Source organism: Amphiprion ocellaris, chromosome 20 (genome assembly GCF_022539595.1).
Source record: "Amphiprion ocellaris isolate individual 3 ecotype Okinawa chromosome 20, ASM2253959v1, whole genome shotgun sequence".
NCBI lineage: Eukaryota > Metazoa > Chordata > Actinopteri > Pomacentridae > Amphiprion > Amphiprion ocellaris.
The window spans coordinates 18,733,294-18,760,404 of NC_072785.1; the positions used below are offsets into that span (position 1 = coordinate 18,733,294).

Here is a 27,111-nt window from a genome sequence, read left to right on the forward strand (position 1 = left end):
TATAAATAACGATGTGGTGACTTCCCGCAAGGAATAAAAACTTATGAACAAATGGTAAATAATCACCAAGAAGAAGCAAAACGTCCTGTTGTCTTTGCTGGACTATGAAATAAATATTGTCATCAAGATGACAGCAGTAAATTTGATATTTAAGTGAAATAAAAATGTGATTTTTAATAAAAAAGGTGTACTGAGAGGTTCAAATGTAGCGTTTATTTTTTAACTCATGCATTTCTGACTTTGTCCAACAGGGGTCAACCTTTCATTGCATATTTAGGATTGTATAAGGAAGTTAACCTTTATGCATTTTTTATTTTTATCTTAGAAATGATCCACCAGTAACCTCAGCCCTAGTTTATAAGTGATAGTTCTGTTCAGCTGGTTTTTTTTGTCTTCCCCTTTGACTACAACAACATATACAACCAATCCTGTTAAACTGAAACAAACAGCTTGAAGTAGCAGCTATTACATGTCAGCTAATTTCACAGCATTTGTGTTCTTATTATTTTTCTTTTAGTTTTCATGTGTTACTCCTTTTTGTCCGACTGTGTACACTGACATTTTGGACAAGTGAACATTTTTGCAGACTTAGTAAATATCAGCATGGAGACAGCCTCTCCTTTTCTCACAAAACACAACTTTATTAACTTTATCAGTACATAGTGCTTGGTGAGCCCATATAATTCCCAATATATCACTGAATAACCTCAACCTTTGTGGGCATTGCAAAGTCGAGTCCTGATATGTCGTAGTAGTTATTATATTCTCAAAGTGTAAGCAGTGACAATGCTGCCCCTGGAATCAGCATCAAACCTGCTGCTGTTTTATGCTAGGCTTGGATTACATTAAATTTACCTCTGGATACATGTATGTTCACAACCAGCTGCATTACAGGCTGCAACATGTCTTCATCTGCAACAATGTCATCCATGAGGTTATGTTTTCTGCTCTGTGTCTGCTGTAAGACTCCTTTCAGATGATCACAATGTTAGAATATGAATCCTTTTGTTCTGCTGTTGACCTAAATGCTGGATATTATATGAATTTTATAAGATATAAAGTGATTTATGGAGTCGTTATTTTGTTATGTTTAAATGAATCACATTCAAGGATAAACCGATGCACACTGATTGCTTCTGGTTGCTATGAAAAGCACTTCATTCAGTGCATTCTATCATATTATTCTATCTAAGATATAAATGCTAAGTCACTGGTGACCTTCATGACACACTTAACCAAGAACAGTGAAAAGTAAATGTATCAATTTCTCTGACAGATGATTCAGAGCTACACTCCATCTTTATCTCACTGCTGTTTTTGGTTTCACAGGCTGCATACAAATATAAAATACATGAAATGTCAAGAATATTCTGATAAATTTATTGAGCTTCCCTCGTATGAGTGAAAATCCTGCCACTGGGAATACTGTTGTACTAGGACATGTATCAAATAGTTGCTGTTTTTGACGGCCTTCTCTAGTGCAGGGATGTCAAACATGTGGCCCTCGGGCCAAAACCAGCCCGCCAGAGGGTTCAATCTGGCCCACAGGACAATTTTATAAAGTGTAAACATTACAGAGACATTAACTGCAAATTGTAAATTTGTAAAACTATAAATTTAAAATAATTTCTAGACCTTGACAAGTTGCTTTGATGATAAAGTAAAATATGAGAGTGCTCATTGTTCTTTTGTGTTTCATTTTTGTAATATTTTGTCTTGTTTTTGTTGTTTTTTTGTCTTTTTTTCTGACTTTTGTTGTTTTTATCATAAAGTAAAATACTGTATCATTCATTTCCAGATACCTGTGACTAAATGTTTTGTGTCTTTGTAGACATGCTGTGATCTCTAAGTTGTAATGTGTAAATGATAAACTGAGGCATAATGTTGCTAAAATTTGACTTTTTTTCTTGAGAAATTTCAGGTTGTTCATAATGTTTTGTACAAAGATAATTCTTTCAATGTCAAAACTTTGAAAACATACCTTTTTCACTAAAACAAAGGGAAAATTTGGAGTTGTGGTTATTTGTAGATTATTATGTTGTGATTTTATTGGTCTGGCCCACTTGAGATCATATTGGGCTGAAACTAAAATGAGTTTGACACCCCTGCTCTAGTGGATATAACGTAGATTAGCATCTGTCGGCATGAAATGCATTTTACATCAATACCTACCATGTTATGAATATGAATATTTTTACCATAAAAAGCATAGTAGCAGAGAGGGCATTCTTACTTTTCCATTCAGATTTTTTTTTTTTAAATAAACACACAGCACACAGGCAAACTTGTCCAAACTTTTTCTCCAAAAATTTAATTGCAGAATTATTTACATCGGATGACCTAAGCAATGATCAAACTACTCAAAGAGGCAAAATCTTTCAATAGCGCTGCTAGGAAAGAATGGGGCAAATGCATATGTTGTTACAAACGACTAAAATAACACAAAAATAATAACTTACACTGAAATAACACCCTCTGAGAAATGCGTATGTGATCGACTTAAATAAATACATAACGAGTGTACATCAGTGTGACCGTGTTGGAATTCTGAACAAAAAAACAAACAAATAAATAAGCCTACATTCAGAATCAGTGTTTCGCATGCCATCATATCAGCTTATAAAACAACCATAACAAAGTAAAAATGACAACAGAACAGAAGCAAGAGCAGAAAATAGTCATGTTTCAATGAAGCATATATTATATATTTATATATCTATATATATTTCTTTACAAATAATGAATATTTGGCATTATATTCATCCTCACTATAGATATGATATACAAGAGATGAAAATAGTTTTAGCTAAACAACTACCTTTTTCATTTTATCTAGTAATTATAGAGTTTTTCACATTCCAAGTTCAAGGAAGTGTTGTATCAGTCTATATCTCTGTGAGTCTGATGCTCTTTCCACGGCATGGTTACGAAAAAAGTCCCCTTGAAATATTTCACATAATGGGTTCTAGAGTTAAAAGCGGATAGACAGTCGTACCAGAAGTCAGGCCACAGAATGCTGAGCTGAAATGACTGAAATACATGACTGGAAATGGGAAAAGGGGAGGTAGAAATGAGCTGATGAAGGATATGTGGCTGTGGTAGTGATGATTTTACAGTATGTTGGATAAGTCAAAAAGATGGCACTTGTAGTTAGTTACCCTTGTGGGATTAAATATGACAATTTTTGTCCTTGGGGTTTTCACAAGTTTTTGGCGGGTCACTGAACAAACACTGCAGATGCTTTCTCAAGTTTCGTATCCCTCCAACATGAGTCAACCAGAGGGATCCAGCATAGAATACCCACTAAAATAAGCTTTAAGGAAATACAAGATGACTTTAGAAAAGAAGGCCTTGGAGCATCTAACTGCACCTATTTGGACAAAAATGAGTGAAAGGGAAGGAAAAAAGAACTTCTTACAGATTGAAAGTGATTTTCAGTGGGAGACAAATGTGACCCAGCCATTACAGCGGAGAGGTTTTGTTCAGGCCTTAGAAAATGCCAGATGGGGAATGGTGATTTCTGCAAACCTAGTTCTTAACTCTTCCGTTAGCTAGAAATCTACTACCACTTGTGTCTCTTTTGCAAAGATCTTTTTCAAGCTTTCCTACCACCCCAGGTGACGTTTTGGATCTCACTTTACAGTATGAATTTGCGCATTCATGATCTGACTGGAAAAATGGTCTCATTATGCAAATGCGTCTTGGAGGAGCAAAAGATATGTTTTAAACTGAACCCGTGTGGTGGATATGATGCATGTTTCCACAGCCCTGCTCAATTTGCATCAGAGAAACACTCCTCTGATGTTTCAGCGACAGCCTTCAGTGAAACTAGCCCAGCAGAGACTGACATAGGCAAATACATGTAGTGCTGATGCTTAAGTTCTACAGTACGGGCCACTATTCAGCAATACATTTATCAACACAAGCTTTGAAGGGCCTTGGAGGCTGTTTGCTTGATCTCACCAAGGACCCAAAATCTTACATAAGCTGCTTTGCTTAGTCAAAGGCAGGCTGAAAATTACCCAGCACAGCGCCCAGCGATCCTCACAGAACAGCCTTCCAGCGACACAACAGCATACAGCACCAGCAGTTTGGGGCTCAGAGCGGAGCTCTCGTCTCCTCTAAGCCAGCATATGTCAGACTGAGTCTGTCTCTCTCCCGTCTGCCTGCCACTGTGGCAACAGCAGGGGAACGTCTCGACTCTGCCAACTGCCTGGCATCACACGCCCAGACACGTTCCAGAAACCCACTGTCAGACTGTTAAAGGTCCCTGCCTCTGCAATGAAAGACCAGCAGAATTAAAGATGGGTGTATGTATGTGTGTTCCTTTTAAAATATGTAGTCTAACACTCAGCCACGGGCTATTAAAAGACAAATCCGTAATTGAAAAATGGCACTGCATGTGTGAAATATCATTACTCCACGGGTCACCTGGTGATTTGTTGGACTGAAAATACATTTTAGTTTTTGTCTGAGCTCTGCTACAGGAATTTTGGCAATGAAACAATGTGTCATGCAAGGTTGGCTGGAAACAAATCAGAGTAAAACACATCTATACTTGGAGTCATAATGGATTCAGAGCTACGCTTTGTGTCTTCAAGGACTCTGCATGTGAATACAGCAAGGATGCAAAAAAAAAAGAAAGGACTACATTTGATCAAAAATCCAATTGTATCCCAAATAAATAATTAATATCCTACTATATGGCATCTAAAATATGCTTTGGAGTGGTGATGGCACATGGACATTGTGTATCTGTGTGTTTGTGTTGGGGATAGATGCAGGTCAGGCCACAGTTGGGTAGTAATGGGGAAATCAAGCCAACTCAGAACACACACCGACCCCAGATTCACCCTCTGTTCTGAATAGGTCAGCACTGCACTACAAAAACAAGATGCACACACACATATCAACAACACACACACACACAAACAAAATATTCAATTCCAGAGAACTCTACTTTGTTAGTATGTAATGAATCTCCCTGGTCCTGCTGCGACCCATGATGAAGCCAGGCACTCTGGCACTATTACTCAGCCAAAAATCTCAAAGTCAGAAAAATAGATTTTTAAGTGTTGTACCGAACAGCACACAGCATATTATGTTTGAACTGACTGTTTTTCTAGTTGTGTGCTAATTAAATGAAAAGCAGCACCATTTAGTTGGTTGATTATCTAACATTTATTAATAGGCTTCAGTCTGTAGGTCAGTGATTCTGATGTAGCGTTGGCAACACAATGGAGACTCACGTCCAAGTTACTGGTACTAACATTTCATAATGAAGCAGGAAGTTTTCCATTTGCTCAGAGTTAACATAACTTGATGAATAATACTGCAATAACAGGTATTATTTTTTTCATAGTACAGACCAGGATTGGGCTGCTCTAGCTATTTTTAACTTAAGTTCTGTCTGTTTCATTATTTTGATCAGAAATATGAGTATTTATGCAGTTTAGAAAGAGTTGGAAATGTCTGATTATGCTATTTTAACGAAGACAACACGTTATTAGCACACTGATGTGTAATTTAATGTGTTTAAATGTGATTTAAGAATCTTTACAAGTTATATTATCATTAAAATACAATTCTATCAAGTGTCAACTCAGATTGTCAACCATATTCACATCGACAACTCTAGCAAACTAACATTTCGTCAGTTTGTTAAGTCCCCAAGCACATAGCACGTATAAATATTTCAGAACAATTAATCTCTAGAATTTGTTTGTGCGGTCGACCCATTTAAATCTCCACTGACACAAACTGGATGAAGTTTACAGAGAGCTGGCGTTACCAAGCTCTTGAGTGCATCTCAATTGTGATATAAAATCTAGTCTAACTACGTCATGTTTCACAGTATATCACACACGGGTCCATATAGCTACAGGCGCTTAATATCCCCATTCGTCATGTATTTCCTTTAAGCAGAATGCTTGCAAAGTTTCAGTTGTGTGAGACTTGCTGCTTGGATCCCTCTGGAATGCCTTTGCCCCAATTTTGTTTCATTATTTCCCATCATTTCCTAGAGGGAGCCAGTTACGATATTGCTAAGGGAGGCTTTCGACAACACAGAACTTTTCAAGAAATGTGAGACCGATGAAGCATTTCTGAGATTAAAGAAGCTAGTATGCAGATATTTTGTTTATGCTTCGACCCTTTTTTTCCCCTCTCCTATCGCTCCTCATTAACTGTGGCTGAGGGCGCTACTTGAAAGGGCCTGAGAAAAGTATATTAGATGAAAACCCGGCTGTGTGGTTCTATGTGTGCGATCAAGCCGCTGCATGTATGCAACAAATCCAGATTTGTCAAAAAATCAACAGAGAGGGTAGACAAGCAGCAGACATGAAGGAAAAAAACAAAAACATGATGAATATTCTTCCCACTCACAATTCAAAAATACAACAGTACTATTGTGAACTTGGGTATGTACATTTCCCTTGGAAATAGAGAGAATTGTAAGAAGTGCATAAGTGCATTTGTCTACACATTTTGTTCTAAGGAGTTACACAAACCTTCCTAGTTTTTTTTCTACTGCAATGACATGATGAAAATGTTGGCACAAGACTTGCATGTTTTCAGCTTCAAGTAAATGTCAATATATGAAAGTTGGCAACAGGAACATGAGATATATAGGAAAGTTGTTGTGAAATGTGCATGTTGATGAGCTGACAGGTGTCATTCTTCCACCAATCCAGACCATGAGGGATGTTTGACTACAACCAGACTGGGTAGAAAGCTGCATTTTCTCCAACACTGACCAGCTTATTAAGGGCTGCCTGAATAACCTTGGATGGGTGAACAGTGCCACATGCACAGAGTTGAGGTATTTCAAGCATTGGCACTTTTCAGAGTTTTGAACTTACAATAATTTTGTGATATTTAGTTTGCAATTCATACCCCCCCCCCCAAAAAAAAAGCCAAAAAGAACATAGAAACAAACATAATGTAATTTTAAATTATTGAAAAATACTGAAGGGTTTGATCATTGTTGAACAACTTGAAATAAACAGATTTTCTCTCATTTACTCTTTTAATTTTAGCTCAAAGGCCTGGTTGCTGGTAGGTTTTCAAAGCTGCACTTTTTAAATGGCACTTTGCAAATGCTGAAAAACTACAGACGCACCCATCCAGGATGCCGGATGAGAGAGCTTGTAGGCTGGGAATCCCGATCACCAGCGAACCAAGGAAAAACCCAGCCGACCCACGTCAGACATACGTTTTTGCTAACACTTATTCTGGCAATGGGAGAGGAGCCTTGGCACATCCTACAGTCCGATGGTGTTGGCGATGGGCACTGAGGATGGCTATCGAGATCAGACAACGAATGGATAAAGGAAGAGTAGAGACAGTAGCAGTCTAGAAAAAAGGCTAGTTTTAAAGTTGTTAGAACGCGGGAGCAGGGAGACACGTCGGCCCCTGACCCTATCTTCTCAAAGTCTAGTCTGAGCCTCTGGAATATAGATCTCAATGCTGTCCGCTCGCTCTGAGGCTGAGTTCTGCCGGAAGGAGGCTGCTCGCTTGGCTGCCATGAGCCGTCGACGGGCCTCCTGCCGGTGCCTGTCTGGGAGGTCCAGGGATTTCTCCCTTGTTACTGCACTCTTCTGTCGAACTGTCTTCTTTGGTAAGGGAGCTGGTGGCTTTGGGAGGAAGAGAGAGTACTGAGTAGGGCATCGTACACTCCTTAATACAATGTTTCTCTTACTTTTAAGGAATGCCAGATGCAGTGTTTCAGATTTTTTACACAAAATCGTGCAGCTACAATACAGTGCTGTAAATGTCTTGCGGCTGAGACTCCTCACCTTCTTTTCGGGACTGTCCACGGCCCTCCAGTTGTTGTTCTTGATCTGCTGCAGCTGGTCAAACTTCATGGTGACGTCGTCGATGGAGAGCTGCAGCAGGTCCCAGAACCCAGCCAGGTCCTGAGAGGTGGGTCGCGGCATGGCGCTGGGGTCCTGCGGGAAGAACGGGCAAGACAAATCACAACAAAGATTATTAACTCGATCTTTATATTTACAAAAAGGAGTGAGCCAGATAGGGAAGTCCAAAAAACAAGCACAAGCCCATGTCATGCAGTCAATGCTTACTGCACTTCATTCTACGTCCACTAGATGTCCTTATCAGACTCATCAAAACAGGCCTGAACGCCGGTTTGAGAGTTTTTGTTGAAAAATGAGGGCTAACAACTTGTGATGGAGACCAATCCTGTCATATTTTCATGAATGAGGTCTGAAATAATACACCGCCTTTGTCAGCTCAGTCCTATTCATCATTCCAGTCCTCAAATGAAAGGAACATCAGATCGAGAGGCGCTTCATTGTCTCAGCAACTGGCTTGTAGTTTGCTGCAGGTTTTAATGAGTCATGAGATCCTGCATAATGTATGAATTTGCCACTTTCTGTTTGGGCTTTTCTCGCGTTACATCATCCCTTTCTAACTGAGATATTTATGTGTATTTATAGCAATGAAAACAATACTGATGAAGAAAAATACAGGAGCTGTTAGCTAACTATAAGACTAAAGCACAGGAACACAGTTTCATGTTTGAGAGGAAACAATATTATAGAAAACATTTGTTTTTTGATATGTGGACCGTTTTCAAGGCAATTTCACCAAATTATTTTAAATTTATGCAGAAAACAATTGGTGTGATTCACATTTGTTCTAAGACAACAACACAGCATCCATTAAAGTTTCACTTTCAAAATCATAAAATTAGACATTTTTTGATTTCTTTTTCTGTGTGTGGCTGCAACTTTGTGAAATACTGCGGATATGTGGGAAATATCTTGAACTAAATAGGCGCATATGATTAACCTTTAGTTCTTTACAGATTTCATTTCAATGAATATTATATTTTCATGACAAAAGTTTTAATTAGAACTTATGAACATCTTCCTATCACTAAACTTTATGATATAGCTCTTTAGTATGATGCTAGAGTGATAGGTTCATTCTCTCAACAATAGTCTCATCATGCATGAAGCTCCTTTTGCAGCACATTATATAATTTGTTCAAGAACTTTCACAGAACAGGATGGTACTCATACTAATAATAATTCATGGTCTTTGATTTTTTCCTGTCTGTTCCACAGCTGCTGAATCTGTGACTTTAGTTATGTCACATTCCAGATTTCCGAAATTGTGCACCCAGTCCAACAAAACATCTGTGATGTGACTCGACAACCCCACAGATCCTCCCCCTCTAAACTTTGTGACATTTAGATTATGTGGCTGGTGAAGGTTGCTGCAGCCTGATGATTCAATAGACAAACAGCATGCTAGCATTTCTTGGCATTTGCTTTGCTGTAGTCATGGGCGAGTTATTCCATTACTTTTTTTGCTCCCATTTGTTCTTTCTGTTTTACAATGTGGCATCATGTCCTCTGTGGTTGTTGATTTAACCCCTAAAACCCATATCTGTGTATTAAAGTTACATATTTAGAAGATATTTTTACATGAGATTAATCCCTCTCTAACCTAAAATGGCTTGGCACTGCTGCTTCTTCGACAATGTAAAAAGATATAATACTGGAAAAGTTTGTTTGAGCCAGTTCTGAGAAGAATAGTGATACAGAAAACCCCACCCAGCAAGTTGAGCTCTTACAATTCGTATGAAACCTCAGAAGTGTGATTCTGTGTATTAGAAAATGTCATCGGTACACTGCTGTTTTCAAGGTTTCAAGGTGTTAACAAGGTAAAAATAGTTTGATTTTCACTGGAGGGCTTTCTTTTTAAGAAAATATACATCAAGGAGATGCAACATGCTCTCAAAATGTCACTGGAATCTAACGTGAAAAATTCATGAACCCATAAAAAATAAATGTTACGAAATGACAAACAGCAAGCATAAGATGTGAATGAAAACAGTACTTTAATTGAGCTTTTTTTCTTAAGTTACAAATTACTGTATCAGATGACATAGCTACATAATGCTATTAAAGGTTGAGATTAAAGTTTGACTCTCTTCCTACAGAGAGTCTATGTTTTGCTTTGATACTGATATTAGTATAATTCACCTTAGCACAGCAACGGAATCTGTTCAAATTAGCCCAGATTTTAAACATCCATAGTGTCTATCCTGTAAGCTATGTCAGGAACAGAATAAACTTCTGTTATCTCTAATTAGTGAGAAACTGTCTCAGCACTTCATCAGCTTTATTCTGACCCCTCAACTCGTGATGTTCTGCAAACTGTCTCAGAAGTCTTAAGGTTTCAAATAACCCGAGCTGGAAGACTTAGCAGGAGTCGGTGAGTTTTAAGCTCCGGCTGTGTCAGTGTGTGCTTTAAATCCTGGAGCTCCTCCCAGAGAAGAGCTCCATACTCACTGTTTGTCTCTCTTTGGAGCTTTTGAAGTCTGGCTTTCTGAAAAAGTTGATTCAGGACTTAAAGAGAAGCAGGCTGATGAAACAAGATTAGATGGCGTTTAAAGCCTCTAATTTGTGGGCAAATTACAAACAAAGCCAAAATATGAGGTGAATATTGTTTCATATGGATTTATAATGCTGTCAGAGGTGAAGCTTTATGTGACATAAGAATTGTCTCCTTTAGAAGGACAAAGAACGTGACTGGGTCTATACCGCTGGTTATCTAATGCTTGTGCAATTCACATTCCCCTCGGATGAGCAGTTTCTGCAGCACGTTGCAAAAACAACAACACTATCTCTCGTAACTCCACAGCAGCTTCATTTGAAATAGCGGGTACTTGGTTTCAGATCAATAAAACGAGTTGTGAACAGTGCAAGAAAAATATGAGGCCTGAATCCCTGACCCTGTGTGTGTTCCTGCACTGGATGAGCAATAGAGCGGCCGCTGTCTGGATTATTGAGGTCTATTTAAACCTTAAGTTTGGCTGCAGCCTCCACTTCATCTCCTCTCAGGATAAATCTGCTCCACTGAATATCCACCCATCCGCGCTCGAGTATTGTTCTTTTCAAAACGTTCAGGTCACATATAAATGTGCTGGATAGTTATTGATTTTCAATGTTGCACCTTTCCTCAATCAATGACATATTCAGGGAGTTTTCTTTCAGTCTGTTTGTGCCACCAAAAGCATTTAATTGCTATTGAAGGTTGGAGAAGAAAGGCGGCAGGGACACAACAATGTGTGTGGAGCTGTTTCTAATGTCAAAAGTGCATTTCATCATGCACTTTTGTGAATTTTTGTATGCACTGAACCCAAGTCGTAATCCTTTCTCTTCCATTTCATACAATTTTATGCATTTTGGAAAAAGTCACATGAATAAATTCTGATCTGGACCTGATTTATACGGGCTAAACTTGATGCGACCTACATGTGATGCTAAATCATTCAAATGATGCCATGAAAATGACCAAATCAGTCTTTTCTACTGAGAAATTACCCACACTGAAAGATGGACAGAGTGGTTGCCCTGCCCCACATTTGCTTCTTTTAAACTGCTTTTTCTTTTAGTGTTCTGCTTTATCAGTCATGGATGCTCATGCAGACTGTGCTTAGAGCTGACTAAAGACTCAGTGTCCCTAATTTATAATCATCTCTTACCAGGTTTTGCTGACACAGCCAGTAGAATTGCTGGAATTTCTGGGACATGAGCAGCTGAGCGCTTCCCACAGCACTTCGGATTTTGCCTAAAACTGAGACACACACAGCATATCGAGTACCACACAAAAAGTGCTACATATTCAGTATAGTATTTTAAAGATCGGGCTATTTAGTATGGCTGCACAGACTCAGATCAAACAAGCTTTGAGCAGAACACTCACTTTCCTCTGACAGGTCATTCTCTTCCGCCTCTGCCTCCATCTCCTTACACCAGCCCTCGATCCTCTTGGTCTCGGTGTGGAGCAGTTGCATGAACCAGCTCCCATCCCTCCGCAGGGAGGGAGACACCCGCCCCGACTCCCCTGACGAGACTGCGCTCTCCCGTGGGGAGGGGGGTTCTAGCTGCCAGGTGGTTTCGCTGGTGGTCTCCCTAGGGCTCGGGGGTTCAGCAGGGGCACGGTAATCCTCGCGGTAGCTGAAGAGGCCCTGGGTGCGTACGGTCCGCACTGCCCCGTACTGGGTAGGCGTGCTGGGCTCAGAGTGACGCTGGAAGCCCCCACCAAACTGCAAACCCTTGTCCTCCATGGTGGGGAAACCCTCCAACTCCAGGTCGGCCTGCACAGCTGCAGTCACACTGTTGGAGCGTTTGAACCTTCCCTGTCTGAAGAGACAACAGATAAAAGACGAATACGCACATGCCAGAATGACAAATAACAGCAGCGACAATGGGATATTGTTTGTAATAGTGAGATCAAACATCAAAGATTGAATTTTTGCAACAAGGTTAAAATCCCAGAGCCATTAACTCACCCCTTCTTGTTATCCTCTACCTGGATCCCAACAGAATGGTACTCCCTGGAGCCTTTGCTTTCAGATTCAGAGTCCGTGGCTGCTTCCACCTAATGCGAAGAAATGATACAGACCAATAGTGCGCTTCTCATTATGTGAGCTGCCATTCCCCAGTGCTTCTGGGTTTATTGGGTTGGGACTGGACAGAGCAACTTAACAGTACACTGCATGTCAGAAAGTAAACATTGTATGATTTATGGAAGCTGCAAAGGCAACAAGACTGAAGAGGTTTCCTGCAGAGGATTGCAAGTTTGTACAGAAATTAATCACGAATAAGGCAGGGTGTGCTCTATGTTATATCGCACCCTATGTAATGTGTGAATAAAGTGTTTATGGGGGCTAAAATGCTACAACTGAAACATTTTGCAACCATTTTTAGATCTTCTGTGTTAAAAATGTCTGAAGTATCACCCGAGCACCATTAACAGTACCAGTTAAGCGCCTAATTCAGTGTATTTTTCCCTGTTTTCATTATTTTTAATGCTGAAGACACAGAAATTGCAAACTTACACATACAGAGTTATGAAGTTAAGCAAAAAAAGTGGGAACAAATTACGTTTTTGATTCTTTAAAGTAGCCAACTTTTGCTCTGATAACAGTTTTCTTGGCATTCTCCCAGCGGGCTTCATGAGGTCACCTGGAGCTTTTCCAACAATCTTGAAGGAATTCACACATACGCCGAGCGTTTGTTGGCTGCTTTTCCTTCACTCTGCTCTCCAAAGCGACCCAAACCATCTTAATTGTGTTAGGGTCAGATGATTGTGGAGCCCAGGCCATCTGATGCAGCACTTCATTATTCTCCTTCTTGGTCAAACAGCCCAGAGTTGTGTTTTGGCTCATGGTCCTGTTCAAAAACAAAAGCCGGTCCCACTGAGCTCCGACCAGATGGGACGGCGTGGTGCTGCAGAATGTCGTGGGAGCCAAGCTGGTGAAGTGTTGCCTCGAATTATGAATAAATGTCCAAAGTGTCACCAGCGAAGCTCCTCCCATAGGAATCACAGCCCCTCCTCTAAGCTTCACAGCGAGAACCACACATGCAGAGACCATCCGTTCATCTCATCTGCGTCTCACAAAGATATGGGAGTTGGATCCAAAATTCTCTAATTTACACTTATCAGACCAAAGTCCAGATTTTTCTGGTCTAATGTCACCTCCTTGTGTTTCTTTTTGTCTCCCTCAGCTGTGGTTTCTTTGTGAGAGTTTGACCATGAAGCTGTAATTCATTGATGTGGAGATGCTTCTGCTACTTGACCTGTTGGAAGCACTAATATGAGCTTTAATCTGATGCACTGTTAACTGTTGATTTCTGAGGCTGGTAACTGTAATAAACTTCTCCTCAGCAGAAGAGGGGACTTTTGGTCTTCTTTTCTTGGATCAGGCTTCCAAGAACCTGTTTTATCACAGTGTTTGCTGGTTTCTGCAGCTGTGCTTGAGGAAACATTCAAAGTTCATGAAATATTCCTCCCAGACTGACCTTCATGTCTTAAAGTAATTATGTTGTTTCCCTCTGCACCAAAATATAAATTACTGCATTAATTCAATAGAGCTGCTACCTCAGCACAACACTGTTGACCTCAAATATATTAAGGAGGCAATAAATTCCAAATATGAAATATTGACAGGGCTCATCTGTTGACTTAACACCATTGCATGTGACAACATCAGGAAGCTGGATAAGATATTGCATAGTATGATAGGAGGCAAAGCCGTTATCAAAGCAAACAGTAATTTTTTTGACAAGTATGAAACATAGTTCTGTTTAACACAGTTATTTAATAGTTTTGGTTGTCTTTTTTTCGACAAAGCATAAAATAGCACAAATAAAGAAAAAACTGTGAATGAGTAGGTGTGTTCAAACCTTTAATTTGTACGACATGTGTGATGAGAATTCTCAGATTAGCATAAAGACAATATAAGCAACTAGGTGGTGGACATAGCGGTGCACCAATCAGTCAAAGACATGAATATTTCACTCAGAAACTGGTTTAAAATGCACCTTAAAATGAATACTGGATATGTAAATAGGCAATTACTTGCTGACAAATTTTGCCTTAACAACTTTATAATGTGACAAATATACATTTGCTGCTTTTTTTCTGCAAACAAAATGTCAAAAAACTAAATCGCCTAATGTCAGTCTACTGTTTGTTAACATGAAAAACTGGCAAAATCCACCAGAAAAATGGTCAGTACTTGAGGTTAAGTAGTATGGATTTGTCTTTAGAGGGTATTGACAGCTGTGGGACCATACATAGTGACAAACAAGGCAACATTTGTGAACATTATGGGAAAGGAAGGAAGACAGAGTGACAATAACGTTGCCTCCTCCTGCATGGCTAAAATCCTGATCCGGGCTCAGAGACTCCTTATCGCTGCCTGCACCGCTCCCCACAGCTACATGTTTTAAGACGTTAAGGAAACCTTGTCAGTGTTCACCATTTTGCTCTGCTTTTCTGTCCGTCGCCTTTTTTCTTGTTCCTCCATTTGCTCATCTCTTTCCTGCCGAATTTCTTTCTTTCACCTCTTTCTTTGACGAACACTTGCAATTTCCTGCTGGCTTACTGTCACAATCCTTTTCTTTCTATACTAAGTGAAGGTCCTTTTTGTTTGGGTTTTTTTTGTCATTTCAGTTGTCTTCTTTAGTGCCCACTGAGTCTATTTTTTTCATTGTGGCTGTACCAGGAAGCAACGGCCTGCAAATGAAAGGTTTGATGCTACAGAATGGCCAGATAATGAGACAGACATATGGTCACTGATAGGCAACAATGTGCCTTTGTTTCCTTCAAATACCTGAGTTTATCCTTTTCCATGTCTGTCACAGTGACTGTGGAGGGTGCCAGCGAGGGCGAGTCCATCACCTTATTGAATTATTTCAACAACACACCTATGTGTTGGTCAGAAGACAGTTAATCCTAATAACTGCCTTTATATCAAGCACCACCAGCTGGTCGCAGCTTCCACTTATCCAGCAAAGTTTCTCATCATGTACTAGACAGACTGGCACAACAATGTATACACTCATGATTCCCTGACAGTATAGCATAATGTGTCTTTAAAAAAACTAAGTGTGTATCATCAGAAGGTGGCAGTGTAGGCTACATTACACATGGCTGTAATAAACATAGTAAAAGATGGAAATTAAAACCTGTTGTTTGCCAACTGCTAAAAAACTTTGAAGACAAGGAAAATACAAACAAAACCTTGACCATCTATGTCCGAAAAATGGCAAAAAAATCTTCAGGAATTGTTTTAAATTGAGAAAAGTTGTTCTTTCAAATCCAATGGTATGCAGAATGGAAGCAGAAAGATCTGATCAGTCATGAATTAAAAGTTATGAAGGTGTTTTTCGTCCTTTTTAAAAAAAAAAAAATTATATGTAGGGATTTTAGCAAAATTGGGACAGTATGTACAAATTCTGATGTTTCCAATAGTTACTCTACTGTATTATTACAAAACGCACAGAAAAATGCATTATTAGAATCACAACTTATGACCCTCTGACTTTTCAGCACCACCACATGGTCCATGTTTGAGAAAATGGGATTTAATAAACACTCATGTCCACCTTAGGACGAAATAAATTTACCTCTACGGTCATCAACAGGCTAAATTTTTAATTTGTCTAATATCTGGTTCACAACAAAATAGCAGCATAGTCAATGGCATTACTGTCAACCTCATGTTAGCATGATGATCTCAAAGCGCCACTGTGCTGAAGTACAGTTTCAAAGAGCTGCTGGAATGATTGCAAAATAAACCTTGGAATGTAATCCCAGCCTGCACCTTTTGACAGATTCCCAGATCATATAAAAATGCCAGTCCTTCAGAGCATCTGACATTCGTAAATCTTGGGCTCAACGTAGCATTATGACTACAAGTCAAAGGCACTGGTTGAAAATAGGCCTCGCCTCTGTTGTGGGGAAATGTCAACCGTACCTTTGGTGTGGAGTGGTCAGTATTAAAGCTGGGGAGTGACATTTTTGGAGAGCCATTCTGTATTCTGTCAGGCTGTTGGGGAGAGGCTGTTAGCAGGGAGGAAATGAGTGTAGAGCAGCTTGCTGAGGTGACCTCCATTACTTTGTGTTAGAAGCACAGCAAAGTCCACCTCATGAAAAGAGAATGAGCTTCATGTCCGTGATGGATGAGGAGTGAAGGAAGACCAAACATCCAGGAGGCGGTGGGATTTATGCCCGATAGGTTTACCTGCCCTGAGATTGTTTTGGTGGATGCATGCAGGAATATGTAGGCTGCACACACACAAACATAAACACACACAGTGCATCAGTAATCACAGTCACATAGTCAGCACAGGTGCGGAAACTGTGAGCATCAGCAGAAAGTGTAACAGAGCCACCGTGCCTTTCATCCACAACACATAAACAACACCTGGTGACTTTTCCCAGCCAGTGACTGTGTTTAAGGTTAAAAGCTTGTCTCTTTTCATACGACCTCATTAAAGCTAACTATTGTGAATAAATCAATCTGCCTTTTGGAATGCAAGCATGTCTTGCTTCTAAGGTAGCAAAAGGGCAGCAAAGGTGGCTCTAAAGTGGTCCCTAAGGGAGGGACAGCAGGGAGCCAAGACAACACCGAGTCCACCGGGTCAAAGATCAAAAATTTTAAATATGTGGACCTTTTCTAGGACCAGGGTGTTGGAGAAAAAATGGTGAATCAATACAGTAGAAGGCTAATTCAGGTTAATTCTACTTCTAATAATAGGTGGAGCAGATTGATTGCCCATAGGATGTGATGACGAGGTCAGCTGAAGCTCTCAGTGTTAAATCAATACTGGTAAAGTCCAATGAGAATGTTAATGTCATCTCATTCAACTATGTGACCTTACAGCTACAACCAACATGAAACCAATACCTGCTCCAAGGCATCACATCTAAACTATAAACATTCACCATCAGGAATTGTATTGTAGCAGTGTTAGAGCTCATATGTGTCCACTCCAAACAAAAGTTTCTAAAATGTCTTGTTTGGATGTCAATATTCAATGCCCTTTTTCTGTTTCTGTATTTCAATGGATCTTTTGTTTGCAATCAATAACCGCTTAACTAAAGCGTAAAATTACAGACTCCCTGTAATTAGTATTAAATAGGTCTTTTCAGGAAACCTTTTGAGAAATTATTAGGAAATTATCTCTGTGTTAAAAAAAAAAAGAAAAAGTGTTGCCGTGTTAGTTTCCAACATGAAGGTCTAAATGCTCTTTAAAAGCTTTCTCCATGCTGCTGGGGATAAATCGCTGGAGTAGAATAATAATTTACTGGATTCTGCTTACCAAAAAATTACAATTTTCAAGGTTTTAGCTCTAGAGTGTAAATCCTGAGAAAATGACTGAGGTCGTGACTTTATCCTGCATGAACTCCTCCAGTTCTATGATGTTCAGGTAATTAACCCAACAGTTCAAACTGGGTTTCTCTGTAACTGTTTCCACTGCAGGAGCTATACCAGTAGTGGAAAATAACTAAGTACACTTACTGAAAAGCTTTACTTCAATGCTTCATGTACTTGAGCATTTCCATTTCATCACGACATGCCACGGGAAAATATTGTACTTTTAACTCCAATATATTTATATGACAACTTTAGTTACTTTCAAGATCAACATCTAGACTTAAATTTGTAAAATGAAAGACACATTTAAAAGGTAACTTTTATTTTGGCTGTTGACATCTTACAAAAAGCAGCGTGTAATCGGGGTCACATTTCCAATATCTATGAGCCCTCAGCTCTAACAAATGATGATTTTTCCCTATAAATGTCTGTTATGGTTTCATTTCAATAAATGTTCAAATGATGCAAAATTGAGAGATTAAAGATTACCTCAGATAACAGAAAATGTTAAAAACCAGAATCATGTGTGTATTAGCACTTGATTCTGTCTCTCTTATTATTCAGCTGATGATCCATCACATTTACCTGCTTTTCCTGTTTATGAAATTGTACAGGAAGTAGCTAAAATGCCCTCCGCCTGCAGCAGCTACAACAGTAACATTGCTGTTTCATATGTCAGTGGATTCATTTGCCTCATCTTCATCAGTCTTTACACCATGGTGGAGGTGCAGGCAACCAATGGTCTGAAAGAATCTTTTAGTTACCTAAAATAATTGCAAGGACTGAAGGTTTTGGGTACTTTGGGTGGAAATATATCTATAGTTCTCAGACAAGAGCTGCCTTCTCTGTATTTTTATCCCTCTTGGATGTTTCTATAGATCTTTACAAGACCGGCATTGGTAATCTAAAGTCTTAAAATACATCACTGAAGCCAGGGTCAATATTGCTTTAAGTCTTTCTCTCGCTCACTCACATATACTCAAACAGTCACATATTCACTTTTCCTTCTTTCCTTAAATTCACCTTCACTTCTTCTCATCCACTCAAACAGACAGGGCTAGCAGTGACCTGTGCTATACTTATCTTATTCATGCTGTATTCGATCAATACGCCCCTCCACTAGTAATGAATGAGTTAAATCAGTGATGCGTGTCTGCTGATTTCCAAAGATGGGGCACCGATTGCAGGGCGCCCGCTGTGAAGTTTGGTGAAGCATGACAATGAGGTTTGGATGTTGCAGTTCTGCTTTTTGAAATGTGCACTCATGAGTGTGGTTATGTGGTCTGATGCTCCCCAGATGACTGACTCTTAACCTGACTAACTGTAAGCACTGTATCTGTGTGAGGTATTGAGTAGAGGACTATGTCCTCAGAGAGTGAATGCTAAGATGAAGGAAGTAAGACTGTGAATGAGGATGTCTTATGTTTAAGTGGATAACTGAGTAAATCAGTCAGGGAGCAAAGACTGTGGGGACGGAGTGAGCAAATGAATGAATACACAGCAACACAGTGTTTTGCATGTGAGGGGGTGAATCACTATGTTTACACGAGTCAGGAAATGACTGCAGCCTGGCCTCTGTGAAACCATCATTTACATTTAACTGATTACTTCCCAAAAAACAAGTATATATTTTTGATGCAAGGCTGACGTTTCACACATAACGGTGATAAGTGCAGATGGCTCAGATAAAAACTACTGACACAAGGTTTGATTACATTTGATTTGATTTAGCCTTCAATTTTCATTCCATATTGGATTTGTTTAATTGTATTACTTTTTGCAAATAACTTATAGACTATAGGGAGGGAAGACTTTGTCTCAACATAGCTGTGTTTGGTGTCTGTAATTGTGTATAATTTGTGCACTGTGCCCCCTGGTGTTCAACACACACACAAAAATGCATTCTTTAAGGACTCATGGAATTGTTCCTGCAGTGGGTTACTAGCTAAATTTATCCTTTTCTCGCTTGAGTATGTGCATAAAGCATTACCAGCACAAAAACCGTACCAATAATGTGTGGTGAGAACACCTGATTTGGATGTTATCAGCCCATTAAATGACCTGTTATCAGCACACATTATTCCCCCACATATGTGACCTCTTTCACCTTCTAGCAGGCTCGGAAAGTTTCTACCATCCATTCTGATCACTGACAAACAGGAAGTCAACCTAATAATGGAAAATTTTGTTTGATGCCTGACCTTAACTAAGTAGTTTTTGTTAAACACTGATTTAGGAACAGCAAGCGAAAGCTAAAGTTGAAACTAGATTTCAGTCTAAAATGGGTTAATAACAGCCTACTGAGCTGACCAGAGGGTGGGGAGGACCCACACAACTGGTGTAGTTGTATGGGAATGATTGGAATTGGAAGCTAAAATGCAAATCAGATGGTAAGAAAAAGGTGAGAAGGTTTCCACTTTTGTAGAACATTTTATGAAAAGATGTTTTATCCACTGCATGCACTCTGTATATTACACAGGCAGCATGAGCTAAACCAGCTGAACCAGTTCATTTTTAATTGCAAATTTGCTTCTACAATTCTACAATTTCATTTCGCAGATGCTTTTATCCAAAGTGAGGTAAATCTGAGAGCAGATACAACACAAGTAAAGATCTAGTCAGGAAGAAACAACACGGATAAGTGCAATAAAACAAATTCAAGTGTGATAATAGAACCATGGTGCCTTCAGTCACATGATTTCATTATCAACATAGTCAAACAACTGAATAGTTGGTTAGCTTGTTAACTCATTTTCAATGTACCTGAGGCTAATTCCACACTGGAAAAAATGGAAGGTGGAGTTTCTCAAAAACATGGGATTTCACAGAGGTTCCCATAGGAATGAATAGACTTCTGCATGGCTAACATACATACACAGAGCTCTGCAGAAATAACTCGTAAGTATCACTGTAGCCAGTCAGAGCTCTCCTGGGGATGTGAAATACTTGTGTGGGATAAACATGGAAACACTGATACTTCTGGTTTATGTGACCGATCAAAAGTTTAGGTGCAATAGTTTCCTATAGTAAGGTATTTTTTTAAAAAAAATCACTAAAGATAAGCTCACAATACACTTCTGTCCTGCAAATAGTTGCTCTGTCGCACATTTACTTCTGTTGAAGTCAGAACTTTGGACAAATTCTAGTATGTATTATCTCTGTCAGTGAACAGACGCACTTTAACTATGTGCATGTTGGCCAATAGAAATACTTTCGCTGTGGTTTTAGAAATACAGAAGCCTGTCTTACTTCTATTTTAAGCTCACTATATACCATGTACTCCAAAATGCTGATTTTATTCATTACACACATCAGAACTGTGAAATTACATCCTTTTTCGAGACTCTGTGAGAGGCAGTTTTGCTGAGCTAAAGATTAGGGTGACCGTGCCTTATGGTTGAAATACAAAGCTGTACAAGGAGCGAAAATATTTTCAGGTCCAGTGATGCCTCATGTGGTGCTTGATTTGGAAAGTGTACATCTCAAATCATCTTTCTGTTTTGTGAAAGTGAGCAAAAAAAATTAACAATCTTTATGTGTACTACAGCTTCCTTGTCAAAAGTTTTAGACACTGTGAAAAATGTTTGTTTTATTTCCATTTCCCCTGTCTGATGTCTATTCTTGCGCAGTTAACCTGTGTAAGCAGCCTGTCATAAATACCGTCACTTGTACTTTTCTGTCACTTTCTGAGAAGTCTGGCAAAAATGGAGCCTCAACCTAATTTCCTCTAAAGCCTCACCTGCAGTAGGTAAATCTGTTTGCTTGTTTGCATGAAACTTAAGTACCTAATTTTAAAAGGCTGCATGAACATGTTAAATTATATTCAGACATCACAGAGAAATCCCTGTCAAAACCCTCTGCTGGGTATCCTGTAACTCTGGATGTGATACAACGCAGTATGTGCAGCAGGATCAATTGACTTTGAAGGAATCATTTATTCACTGGCTGACTCCCTGGCGGCAACATCTGACAGTCATTGGCTTTAATATAATTTTGAGGTTAAACCAATCTCCAGCCAATGGACTTTCTTAATATCGTCTGAGGGGAAAAAAACACAGCAATTACCCTTTAAGGTGTGCTTGATTTAATTAGCAAGAAACTTGAGCAGGACCCACTGACTTTCAAACACCTTCCAAATGAAATTAATGAAATGTTCTGTTTTGTTTTCGCCTTCAAATATTTGAAAGGTTTCAAGTTCAACTTTGTACCGCTCCAAGCAAAATTAACAGTCAGCGAATACAGTGAGCACATAAATGTATGGAATAATGTGTGGGAAAATTGATAAAATAATTAATATTATTGCAACTATGATAAAGAAGCGTTGGAAGAAGTATATAAACCAAGAAAAATACAATCACTGATCCTTCAGAGTGACAAACCTTGATTTTTCTGCTTTGATAAAATACTATAAATGGCCCTGAGCTGATGGTGTTAGTTGCCACAGATTCCTCGCTCTTTGTTCTGCAGCAGACATTTCGATTGCAACAAGAGATCAACAGCACCAGAACCTGAGCTAGAATCAGAGAATGAGCGAGACAAATCCGATGTAAGATCAAACAGAGTGGGAGGTGGAGAGAGAAAAAAGGCAGAAAAGAAGCAAAAGAAGGAGAGAGTAAGTGAGACCGGAATGAAAGAGAAAAAGGTACAGTAAGTAGAGAAGGAGTGAATGAACCGTGGTGTGAACTACCATTCACTAAAACCTGCTCCAGCATGAGTTGAATCTTAATTAATGGATTGCAGTAAGATGACTCACTCTTGCTATTTTTAGCTGCAGAAAAGAGAGCACTGTTTCTCAGTTGAATGCATGTGTGGGATACTATTCGACGTTGTTATATAACCATGCACTAGTTTGAGTTGTAAATATTGTATTACTCATTTGATCATATGGGGGATCTTTGCACACACTCAAGTGAAGACTAACCTGTATCCCTATGGAGGATCGAGGTGTTTTCAAATACTCCTCAGCCTTTGACACCAGGATGGCCTTATCGCAGGTGAGCACTGAGCTGTGGGAGTCTGTGGACGGGTGTCTTTTTCCAGCCATGACTCCAGCAGCCTCCATGGCTATAGTCACCGCCTTGGCGCTGTCCAGGCTGTCGGTGGAGTTATAAAGGGCCCGACCCGGACTCAACCCCAGGCTGAGACCGTCGGCGGCCCACATCCCACCGTGAGAGTGCCTCCCCTCGTGATAGGCGTCCTGGGTGGACTCGGTGCTGCTCTGGGCCGTGATGGAGATGAGCGGTTTGGATGTGGTGCGAGGCGGGACCGGAGGAGGGGTCTTCTTATAGCTGGGTGTGTAGGTGATGGCTGCAAAAAATGGACAGACATTTAAAAAGCGCTACATTTGTATAATTGTCTCACCGGCACTATGCTTTTCTTGATATCTCCTCTATTAAAACAATGAAATTATCATTTTTGTGGTTAAATATCCTTTCACAGTCATGAAAGTGCAAGAAAGTTTTCATTATTTTACTTTTTTGTTAGTTCTAAGTTAAGCCTGTAGGGAATGTCGCAAATTAAAGCTGGGGTAGGCAATATATGTGGAAACAGCACAGGACAAAAAAGCCAAAATTTGAAGACACAGCCTTCCTTCTGCAGCCCAACCCTGTTCCCCCTGGGTCTTAAGCCTCCCCCACCAGACTAAAATGGGCATACACATGTGCTTCAAAAGTCCCAAAATAGTAAAGCTAAAAGTCAGCATTCACTTCTGGCTTCACAAAGGATACAAACCGTGAGCTCCCGATCAAAAGTCTTCTCACTAACCCATAACCACACCTCATCTTACTTACTTTGGGTGCAAAGAGGTGTGATTGGCCAAAAGTCTCCTGCCATGGACTATATAATGAAATTATAATTTCACTAAAACCTCAAAATGGAGCCAAGAAGAGGCCTAGAAGTCTACTTTCCCTGTCAGATCACCTAAATTACAAGATGCTAAACGGTTAGTATGGAATTTTTGCCCCGTAATACCAAAAAAGATTCTAATTTTAACTTGAAATAACATTTTTTTCCCTTAAAATAGCTGGGCTCTTTTTTTTTTTTTTTTTTTTTTTTTTTTTGTCTGCATTTGTTCTCATTGTTTAACTCCACAAAAGGGGAGTCAACATTATATGAGATTGATGCATATTTTAGTCTTGCAGCCAAATATTTTAATATTTAGTGCATGTGTGTGACCATCACCGGCCCTCCCTGAAAGCTAAGCAGATATTCTTTATTAGAATTCCCTATTATGAGCCAGGGAGGGCAGTGCTACACCTCAGTGATGTGTGGGGGAAACAAAGACTGGACAGGACGAACAGGACGAACAGGATGAACAGGGATAGAAAATAACAGGCGTTGCTATTGCAATTAAAGATTGTAAGGTGGTGTGTTATGCCCAACTACTAATTGCCCATCAATAAAAAAAATAAATAAATAAATAAAAATTTGAAAAAAGAAAAGAAAACCAAACCAACACAAAAGAAAAAGAGATTCAATAATAAATGAACAAATGGTACTGAGCACCATAATTGTGGGTGTCTTGATAGTATAGAATAGAATAGAATAGGCCAGAAAAGGATACTAGTGCGAGAGAGAATGAGTTTAGGGTAGAGACTGGAGAAATTCTCAGCACATTCTGGCGGGACCCATCAATCGCTGAAATGGGACTCGGCAGTAGCTGGCAAGACCTGATCAAACATGCAAGTGTGAAGAACCCCGAAGCCCAGAACAGCAGTCACGGCAAGGCAGGGCCAAGTCAACAGGGCATCCCTCCCCCCGGGCCGTAGGAGCCACAGGGCGGCACCCCCAGAGAGCCACCGGGGCCACCGTGAACGACGCGAACCCGGAGAACAAGAGGGAGCAGCTACTGACACCCCCCTGCGCGCCCAGACCGACCCAGGTGGCCCGGGGCACGAGGACCCACCCGCCACCCAAACCCTAACCCCGCCCACCCCAGTCCCCACCAAACCCCCCACCCCACCACCCGACCCGCCCACCCCCACCCCCCTCCCCCTCCCCCGAGGGGGCCAACGGCCCCACACAGCCAGGAAGCCAGACACAGGGGCCGAGCGGCCCACCGAAGGGATGGCAACCAGCCCATCACAAGGCAGGCCACCACCGGGAGCCGGCCAGAGGAAATCGGAGCCGGGACCCGATGTGAGTCCAGAGGGTAAAAATGGACAGTGTGGTGGGGCCCGGCGACGCCGACAGGGAGGCACCCCGCATACCCCCCGCACCAGGCCCCAGGTGAGCGCAGTGCACCCAGGGCCCCCACTCCCCGCAATGCGCCCTGACAACCCAAAAAAAAAAAAAAAAAAAAATAGCTGGGCTCTGAGTGAATGCGCACATTTTTGGGGTTCTATTTTCAGCTGTGGGTGACTACAGTTAATAGAGTTCTTGACAAGAAATGAGCCAAGTCTTGGAGTTACACAAGTTATTTTCTCTATATCGACAATAAGTAAATGTTGGCTGTAACTGGACATGCCCTTTAAGCTTCTCTCTAAACTAGCTGCCACTGATTCTTTCCTTGTAATAGTTTTTGATTGCTAAGTGACACACCTACTGTAATATGATCTATGAGTCAAGCAGATGAAAAAGGTTATACATGGTATAGGGTATATGCGTAGGTAGAAATTCTTCTCAATCACCATGTGGCAGGAACATCACTCACATTGTATATTTCTACCAATTTGTTATTTTCCTTCATAATAGCTATAAATAATATTGCTTAATTAACTTACTTTTAGCACTTAAGGACCTCGTTAAGCACATGCAGGCAGCAAATACATCACAGAGATTATGATGCGACATTAGACAGCTACATCATTTATCTCACAACTAAACTAAAATGTAGCTCTCTGTTACAGTCTAAGTGTAACTTTGGGCAAACTTTCTCAGGTCATCTTTGTGTTTGTATTTTTTGGGTGTGTCACAGGTGTTTCGCCTCTCTTTAAGTGCAGAAACTTTCCCTCCTCTTTTGTTCACTTTCAGTGCTGTGATTAGGGAGAAAATGATTGGAAGTGGGCACCATTTAAAGGTTAGGAATATTTCTTTAAAGTAATGAATAAGTTGATAGAGTAAGAGGAAACATTAAAGTCTTTGAGACATGAGACACTCGTCAGACATGGATGATGGTAGAAAACCAGCAAAGTAATCAACAGTACTCATGTGTGGAGGATCCTGCTCAGGAAAAGGCTGACAGCTCTCATCTTATTCTGTCCATTTCATGACAGAAAGAAGGGGGATTACTTTCTTTCAAGTGCAAATGAGAATATGGACTTAATCCACACAGAGATGGACTGAGGAACGGGTCATGAACGCCTTCTAGGCTTCGGCGTGTCTTTATTTCTAAGCGAGGCTTTGAGAGAAAAAGCTCACACAGTGTAGTAACAGGCTGAAACATCTGAAGCAGCACAAGCTGTGTTTCATGTGTTTTGATCAAAGCTTCAAGTGTGCCAGGTGCCTTAGAGCCAAGACAGAAAGAAGGCAAAAAGGAAGACCAGTGAGTCACGCTGCAGGTTAAGTTGAGGGTTATAATTTTCCTTGAAAAAGAGGCAAACTGAGCTGAACTCTGTTTCTGTTTCTGCTTTCTAAATGATTACATCACCCAGAGCAATTAAATTAAAAAGTCCTTGTGAGACAAAATCAGATCTATTTTGAGTTCCAATAAGCTGCACCCTTGATGTAGGCCCCCAAAGCTGCGATGTAGAATTATTATCATTTCACCTACATAAAATGTAGCCTGAACACCACAGAACAAATGCTTTGTTGTCTGGAACAAGGACAAGATTTGACTTGCTCGTGATGTCTTTTTTTAGACAGATCATCATTTCTGGTGAGACTAAAGCCGAGGGCTTCACCTCAAACCTGCAACACCGTCTGGGCTCTTTCTCACCCATATTTTGGTTGTGTTTATAAATAGCTAGAGACGTCTGGTGTATGAAGAGCGTTCTGCTCCGGGGACTTAATGACTCACATTGATGTCCATTCACAAAATGAACTTCTCGTTAATGAAGAGGCACGTACCTGAAAAATGAGAACGACGGGGCGAGAAGAAATAAAGATGTAGGGGCGAGAGGGGAAATGGGAGTGAATCTTTGCAGACAGAGAGAGACAATGAAAGGGAAGGTTTTTGTGTGAGCGTGTGTGTGACAGAGAGCAAGGATAAATCAAGGAGTGCAGAGAGATCAAGGGAGGAAAGAGATGACCCATTCAGGGGGCATGATTCAGCAGGAGGACCAAAATAGAGCCATTATTAGCCAGCCAGTCGTGCAGAGGGGAGTCATAATTCTTGCTCCCATCTTGGCTTTGGCAGTATTACTCAGCATTTAGATGAAGCGAACGTAGCCAGTGCTCGCTCGCTCACTCACTCACTCGCTCACTCACTCACTCACTCACTCACTCACTCACTCACTCACTCGAGA

The 27,111-nt window shown here is 40.3% G+C and overlaps 1 protein-coding gene across 3 annotated transcripts in view; it reads right to left on the reverse strand.

Moving 5' to 3' along the window:
* Positions 1-2,282: 2,282 nt before the first annotated feature.
* dlgap2a (discs, large (Drosophila) homolog-associated protein 2a) overlaps positions 2,283-27,111 on the reverse strand; it is a 195,818-nt gene continuing 170,989 nt past the window's right edge. For all 3 annotated transcript variants that reach the window (XM_055006171.1, XM_035948891.2, XM_035948892.2), the window contains 6 exons: positions 22,629-23,014; positions 12,329-12,417; positions 11,740-12,179; positions 11,519-11,610; positions 7,797-7,949; positions 2,283-7,634 (listed from right to left, as the gene is read on the reverse strand). In XM_055006171.1, the coding sequence (XP_054862146.1) occupies positions 7,428-7,634; positions 7,797-7,949; positions 11,519-11,610; positions 11,740-12,179; positions 12,329-12,417; positions 22,629-23,014 (1,367 nt within the window). In that variant the 3' untranslated portion in view covers positions 2,283-7,427. The remainder of the gene's footprint in view (positions 7,635-7,796; positions 7,950-11,518; positions 11,611-11,739; positions 12,180-12,328; positions 12,418-22,628; positions 23,015-27,111) is intronic.